The 7,495-nt window shown below is 63.8% G+C and overlaps 1 protein-coding gene and 2 non-coding genes across 3 annotated transcripts; 1 reads left to right on the forward strand and 2 right to left on the reverse strand.

The window, feature by feature from the left end:
- Nucleotides 1-634: 634 nt before the first annotated feature.
- Nucleotides 635-5,840, reverse strand: OTUB1 (OTU deubiquitinase, ubiquitin aldehyde binding 1). Its single transcript, XM_062512089.1, is given in 9 exon segments — nt 635-1,007; nt 1,763-1,957; nt 2,639-2,649; nt 2,652-2,722; nt 3,500-3,618; nt 4,239-4,337; nt 4,455-4,516; nt 4,829-5,154; nt 5,552-5,840. Coding segments are annotated over 8 exon segments (972 nt in total). The 5' UTR covers nt 5,046-5,154; nt 5,552-5,840; the 3' UTR covers nt 635-809.
- A 45-nt stretch (nt 5,841-5,885) lies between these two features.
- Nucleotides 5,886-6,076, forward strand: LOC134055697 (U2 spliceosomal RNA). Its single transcript, XR_009934092.1, has one exon. It is a non-coding gene; the product is annotated as a U2 spliceosomal RNA (small nuclear RNA).
- Nucleotides 6,077-6,571: 495 nt separating this feature from the next.
- Nucleotides 6,572-6,762, reverse strand: LOC134055703 (U2 spliceosomal RNA). The gene has a single exon (XR_009934098.1). It is a non-coding gene; the product is annotated as a U2 spliceosomal RNA (small nuclear RNA).
- Nucleotides 6,763-7,495: the final 733 nt, after the last annotated feature.

Raw genomic sequence — 7,495 nt, forward strand, 5'->3', positions numbered from 1 at the left:
TCACAGTGGGGAGGGGGACGGTCCTGCCCCCGGTGAGGTCTGAGTCCTCCCCCTCCCCAAAACTGAGCCCCCAGACCCTTCACTGTGTTCTACCCAGACCCCAAATCCCCCCGCCAGCCCCATTTATTCCCCCCCCCCAGTTCCCCCCAAGGCAGGGGAGGGGACCCCAAGTGTCCCCCAAACCACTGAGACCCCCAAAGGGTCCCAAACTTCCTTCCCCCAGCCTCAAAAGGAGGGGGTCCCCAACCCCTCAATTTCCCCCAAGAGGAGGGGCCCCAACCTCCTCCTACCCCCTCAACTGCCTCAAACTCCCCCTCCCCACCCCAAAACTTCCCCTAAAGAGAACCCAAATCTCAGCTCTGCCCCCCAAACTCCCCCTCCCCACCCTAAACTGCCCCTAAAGAGAACCCAAATCCCACCCCTGCCCCCCAAACTCCCCCTCCCCACCCTAAACTGCCCCTGAAGAGAACCCAAATCCCACCCCTGCCCCCCAAACTCCCCCTCCCCACCCTAAACTGCCCCTGAAGAGAACACAAATCCCACCCCTGCTCCCCAAGCTCCCCATCCCCGCCCCCCACAGAGCCCAAACCCCCTCCTCCCCCCTCCCCAAATAAACACGCTCAACACTCGGGGCCATTTCTTTATTGGGAGCACTGGGACAGGTCTGGGGTGGGGGGAAAGGTGCAGCCGTAGCGGGGCCGGGGGGGTTTGGGGAAGCCCCTGGCGCTGGGATTTTTTTTTTTTTGTTTTGTTTTTTTTTTTGTTGTTTTTTTTTTGTTTTTTTTTTTGGGGGGAGGTGGGGGTTCGGGTCACTTGTAGAGGATGTCGTAGTGGCCGGGGCGGTAGAGGAGGCAGACGCGGGGCTGGGAGCCCTCGGGGAACACGTGCGGGTTGGTGGCACCGCCCTCGCCCCGGTCCATGTACTCCACCAGGATGGACACGTGCAGCGCCCGAGCCAGGGCGATGATGTGGATGTGGTCACTCTCCTTGCACATGGGCTCCACCTCCTGCCGGACACACGGACACGGCACGGGGAGGGGGTCATTGGGGGGAGGGGGACGGGGGGCAGGGGGACAGGGGGCAGGGGGACAGAGGGACAGGGGACAGAGGGACAGGGGGACAGAGGGACAGGGGACAGGGGGCAGGGGGACAGGGGGCAGGGGGACAGGGGACAGAGGGACAGGGGGACAGAGGACAGAGGGACAGGGACAGGGGGACAGGGGGACAGAGGGGACAGGGGGACAGAGGGACAGGGGGACAGGGGACAGGGGGACAGAGGGACAGGGGACAGGGGACAGAGGGACAGGGGGACAGGGGGACAGGGGGCAGGGGGACAGAGGGACAGAGGGGACAGAGGGACAGGGGACACAGAGGGACAGGGGACAGAGGGACAGGGGGACAGAGGGACAGGGGGACAGAGGGGACAGAGGGGACAGAGGGACAGGGGACAGAGGGACAGGGGACAGAGGGGACAGAGGGGACAGAGGGACAGGGGACAGGGGGAGGGGGTCACCAGAGAGTGAGGGGACACAGAGGGACAGAGATCACCAGGATGTGAGGGGGGACAGCAACGGGACAGGGGTCAGCGGGGACAGGGGACACCAGGTGTGACGGGGCTGTGTGAGGGGCAGGACAGGGCAGGTGGGCGTGTGGCACCTTCCCAGGGATGTGGGGAGGGGCTGAGGGGCTGGGCAGGGATTTGGGGGGCAGCACCTGCCAGGTGCCCCAGGTGTGGTGCCACAGGTGCCCCAGGTGCCCGTACCTGCTGGCAGAACTCCTTGATGCTGCGGCCCCCCTCGAGGAACTGCTCGAAGAAGCGCCGGTGGCGCTGCAGGCAGCCCGAGGTGAGCAGCCGCAGGTAAACCACCAGGTAATCCGAGGTGGCCGGCTCGTTAAACGCCGCCAGCAGCTCCGGCAGCGGCACCCGGCGCTCCACGCGCTCGATCAGCTCCATCAGCTGTGGGGACACACCTGGGTCAGGTGTGTGTCACCTGTGTCACTCACACCCACACCTGTGTCACACACACACACCTGTGTCACTCACACACACCTGTGTCACTCACACTCACACCTGTGTCACTCACACCCACACCTGTGTCACACACACCTGTGTCACTCAACACCCACACCTGTGTCACACACACACACCTGTGTCACACACACACCTGTGTCACTCACACCCACACCTGTGTCACACACACCTGTGTCACTCACACCCACACCTGTGTCACACACACACACCTGTGTCACTCACACACACCTGTGTCACTCACACTCACACCTGTGTCACTCACACCCACACCTGTGTCACACACACCTGTGTCACTCACACCCACACCTGTGTCACACACACACACCTGTGTCACACACACACCTGTGTCACTCACACCCACACCTGTGTCACACACACCTGTGTCACTCACACCCACACCTGTGTCACACACACACACCTGTGTCACACACACACCACCTGTGTCACTCACACCCACACCTGTGTCACACACACACACCTGTGTCACACACACACACACCTGTGTCACTCACACACACCTGTGTCACTCACACACACACCTGTGTCACACACACACACCTGTGTCACTCACACCCACACCTGTGTCCCCCAGACCCCAGATCCCACCGTGTTGTGAAGTCCTCGATGGTGAACTCGGTGAAGCCCTGGGCCACCAGCTCCTCCTTGCTCCGTGCCGACACCTCCTTGAACCTGGGGGGACACCGGGGGGGGGGGGGGGCTCAGGGGCACCCAGAGGGACACCCCGACATCCCTGGGGGGCTCAGAGACACCTGGGGGGCATGGGGTGCGCTCAGGGGGTGATTTCCAGGTGATTTGGGGGGGGTCTTTGGGGCTGTCTGGGTGATTGTGGGGGGGGTTTCAGGGGTTTTGGGAGTTCTCGGGGGGTGTTTTGGACATCTCTGAGTGTTTGGGGGTCTCTGAGTGTTTTGAGGGGACACTCTGGATGTTTGAGGGGTGTCTGGGGGTGTTTTTTGGGGTATCAGGGACTGTTTTTGGGGTCCCCAGGGAGATTTTTTTTGGAGGGGGTCTTGGGCTGGTTTGGGGTCCTGGGGTGTTTCTGGGGCTTTCAGGGACGGTTTTTTTTGGGTCCTGGGGTATTTTTGGGTTCTCAGGGTGTATTTTTGGAGCTCTCAGGGTGCGTTTTGTGGGGTCTTGGGCTGTTTTTGGGGATCTCAGGGTGTGTTTTGGGGCTCTCAGGGGGTGTTTTTTGGGGTTCTCGGGGTATTTTTGGAGCTCTCAGGGCTGTTCTGGAGCTCTCAGGGGGTGTTTTTGGGGTTCTCGGGGTGTTTTGGGGGCTCTCAGGGCTGTTTTGGAGCTCTCAGGGGGTGTTTTTAGGGCTCTCAGGGGTGTTTTTGGGGTCCTCAGGGTGTTTTGGGGGCTCTCAGGGCTGTTCTGGAGCTCTCAGGGGGTGTTTTTGGGGTTCTCGGGGTGTTTTGGGGGCTCTCAGGGCTGTTTTTGGGGCCGCACCGCTGCAGCTCCTGCCCGTCCTCCAGCAGCGCCTCCAGGTGCGCGAAGCCGAAGGCGCGGTAGAAACAATTCCCGTCCGGCCGCGTCTTACGGATGTAGGAATATTTCTGCAGCAGGTCCTGGGGGACAGGGGACACCGTGGGGACACCAGGGGACACCAGAGACACCGTGGGGGCACCAGGGGACACCGTGGGACACCAGAGACACCGTGGGGGCACCAGAGACACCGTGGGGGCACCAGGGGACACCGTGGGGGCACCAGGGGACACCGTGGGACACCAGAGACACCGTGGGGACACCGTGGGGACACCAGGGGACACCGTGGGGGCACCAGGGGACACCGTGGGACACTGTGGGGACACCGTGGGGGCACGAAGACAGCCCTGGGGATGCCCCAAGGGACAGGGGGACAGCCAGGACAGCCCAGCTACAGCCAACCCCAGCCCAGTGTCCCGGTGCCTCCCAGTCCATCCCAGTGCCCCCAGTCCATCCCACTGTCCCCCCCAGTCCATCCCAGTGCCCCGAAGTCTATCTCAGTACCTCCCAGTATCTCCCAGTGCCCCCCAATCCAACCCAGTACCTCCCAGTCCATCCCAGTGCCCCCAGTCCATCCCACTGTGCCCCCCAGTCCATCCCAGTGCCCCCTTAGTCCACCCCAGTGCCCCCCCAGTCCGTCTCAGTGCCCCCTTAGTCTACCCCAGTACCTCCCAGTCCATCCCAGTGCCCCCCAGTGCCGCACCTTGATCTTCTCCTGGTACACGTGGTCATCCTCCGCGTACTCCTTGTAGAGCTCGGACAGCTCCAGGCGCTCCGACACCAGCGGGTTCTGCACCGCGATCTGGGGAGGGGGCGAACCGGGGCTCACGGGCCTGGGGACCCCGCGGGGGTCGGGGGGGGAGCTCGGGGAGCCCCGAGGGGCGAACCCGGGAGGGATTTGGGGCGGGGGATTCCCAACCTCCTGCTGGATCCGGTCCTGCTGCGCCATGATCGCCTCGTCGTAGGCCAGGCAGTTCACGCCTGGGGGGACACCGGGGGTCAAGGGGAGGTCCCGGGGGGGTCCCGAGCGGCTCCTCGGCCCCACCGGGAGGGTCCGGGGGCTCGGGGGTCAACCCGAGAAGGTGCTGGGGGAGGAGACCGGGAAGAGCGGGGAGGGATCGCGGTGGTTTTGGGGATTTTGGGCGGTGGGTTCAGGAAAGCGGGGACGGTCCCGGGGCTGCCGAGGGGATCGAGGCCCTCCCGGGAAGAGCGGAGCCGCGGCGCGTGGGAGAAGCGGGGGATCCCATCCCGAGGATCGCGGGCTTGGGATGTGTCAGGGGACTCCATCGGTACCGTCGGCATCGCTGCCGCCGAGCGGCTCCGGCTGCGGCTGCTGAGGCTCCTCCGCCGCCATCGCCGCCCTGCCCGCCCCGCGCCGCTTCCGGGGCAGCGCCCGCCACTTCCGGGGCAGCTCCCGCGCCGCTTCCGGGGCAGCGCCGCTTCCGGGAGGGAGAAGCCCCCGCCCACAAGGGGCGTGGTTTTGAGTATGCCCCCGCCCCTCTCCTCTCATGGCGGCCGCTTCCCTCAGGGAGCGATCGCGGCCCCGGTGGAGGCGGCGGGGAAGGCCCGGGAGGCTCCGGGACAGCCTCGGTCACAGCCAAACCTCGCACGTTTGTGATCTTTAAAGCAACAATGAAGGGAAGTGGCGGATTCCCGTTAATTAGAGCAGGCAAAATAATGAGAAAGGCGAGATTGGAACTCTTGAGAACCGCCGGTGAAGGTTTTCCTCTCCATTTAAAACAGACAATTATGGAAGGAAGGTTTTTTGCCTTTATTTCAACTCCTTTTTTCCCCGCTATCCCAGGTATTTCCTGGCAAGGGCTTGGGGCTTGTTAAGGAGGGACTGGGGACAAACTGGGATGGAACTGAGGGAACTGGGAACGTGAAATAGGATAGAAAAGGATCCCGGGTGCCCTCAGGTGCCCCCAGGTGCCCTCAGGTGCCTCCCCAGCTCCCACCATCGCCCCTGGAGGGATCCCCCAGGACCCGCCCCCCCCTCATCCCCGCAGGTCGCACCAGGGGCAGGCAGGAATCCAAAAATCGCGAATTTTCCCCAATTCTCCCAAGGCTCCGCTGCGGCGCCTGAAACTTCCCGCGCTGGCTGAATGAGAGGCGGGGTTATGCAAAGTAGAGGGCAGAGACAGAGCGAGGTGCATGATGGGAGGATGATTTCTGCGGAATTTCGGGGTTCGCGGGGGTCGGACGGTGCGGGACGGGAGAGGGAGGAGCGGGACGAGCTGAGGAAAAACTGCGGGAACGGGACGGGAAGGGGCGGGGGGCGGCTCGGGGGTGACCGCGAGGTGCGAGCGGGGCAGGCGGGGCTGGGTGCGGGGCGCGGGGAGGGCCCGGCATCGCTTCTCGGCCTTTTGGCTAAGATCAAGTGTAGTATCTGTTCTTATCAGTTTAATATCTGATACGTCCTCGATCAGAGGACTTCATATTAAACGGATTTTTGGGCTCGGGAGTTGGATCCGGAGCTTGCTCCCTCCGCTCCGCGCATCGTCCCGGTATTGCAGTGCCTCCGGGAACGGTGCACCCCTACCCGGGGACCTTCCAGGGTCAAAGACAGATCGCACCGGGGCTTCTCCCTCCAGAGCGGCCGTGCCGGGCCCCGCTCTGCGGCTGGGGCTGCGCTCGCTGTGCCGGTAACGCAGCGCCTCCGGGAACGGTGCACCCCTACCCGGGGGCCTTCCGGGGTCAAAGACAGAGCTGGGACCGCTGCGCTGCCCCCGGGCTGCCCTCGCTCGGGGCTCTGTCGCGACATCGGCCGCGCTGCCGTTCCTCGCTGTCACCGCGGACCTCTCTGCTCCGTGTTCCGCGCGCGGTCCCGCTCATTGCCGAACCTCCCGGGGGCCTTCAATGATCACAAATTGCCCAAAGCGGAGCGAATTCATCCCACAGACCCCGCGGGCCCGGCTCCGCTCCGGCCGCCATTTCCTTCCTATTGCCGGCGAAAGCTCCCGCCGCTGCCCGGCACGGCCGCTCTGGAAGAAGATCCCCGGTGCGATCTGTCTTTGACCCTGCAAGGTCCCCGGGTAGGGGTGCACCGTTCCCGGAGGCACTGCAATACCGGGACGATGCGCGGAGCGGAGGGAGCAAGCTCCGGATCCAACTCCCGAGCCCAAAAATCCGTTTAATATGAAGTCCTCTGATCGAGGACGTATCAGATATTAAACTGATAAGAACAGATACTACACTTGATCTTAGCCAAAAGGCCGAGAAGCGATGCCGGGCCCTCCCCGCGCCCCGCACCCAGCCCCGCCTGCCCCGCTCGCACCTCGCGGTCACCCCCGAGCCGCCCCCCGCCCCTTCCCGTCCCGTTCCCGCAGTTTTTCCTCAGCTCGTCCCGCTCCTCCCGCTCCCGTCCCGCACCGTCCGACCCCCGCGAACCCCGAAATTCCGCAGAAATCATCCTCCCATCATGCACCTCGCTCTGTCTCTGCCCTCTACTTTGCATAACCCCGTCTCATTCAGCAGGGCGGGGAGTGTGACGCCACCTGGTTATTAGCATAACACCTTCCTTATTTGCATACTCATATATCAACACTGGTTTGCCCCACCCTTCTCCTCACCCAGCGTCTCTAGCGGATTTAGGGGTGCGTCCTTCACCCCCGGCAAGTTTTGGGCGAATTTGGGATCGCTCTTTCCCTCCCAGGCGAATTTTGGGGGGACAGAAGGCACCGGCACCGCTCGGCTCCCCCCGTCCCTCACATTCGGAATCTGTCGGGCATGTCCAGTGCCGTTCGGCTCTTTCCGCTTCCCCTCTGCCCTCGGTTATTCCCGGCACCGCTCGGCTCCTCCCGCCCCTCCCCTGCCCTCGGTTATTTCCGGCACCGCTCGGCTCCTCCCGCCTCTCCCCTGCCCTCGGTTATTCCCGGCACCGCTCGGCTCCTCCCGCCCCTCCCCTGCCCTCGGTTATTTCCGGCACCGCTCGGCTCCTTCCGCCACTCCCATAAAAAG

Source organism: Cinclus cinclus, chromosome 33 (assembly GCF_963662255.1).
Source record: "Cinclus cinclus chromosome 33, bCinCin1.1, whole genome shotgun sequence".
Lineage (NCBI taxonomy): Eukaryota > Metazoa > Chordata > Aves > Passeriformes > Cinclidae > Cinclus > Cinclus cinclus.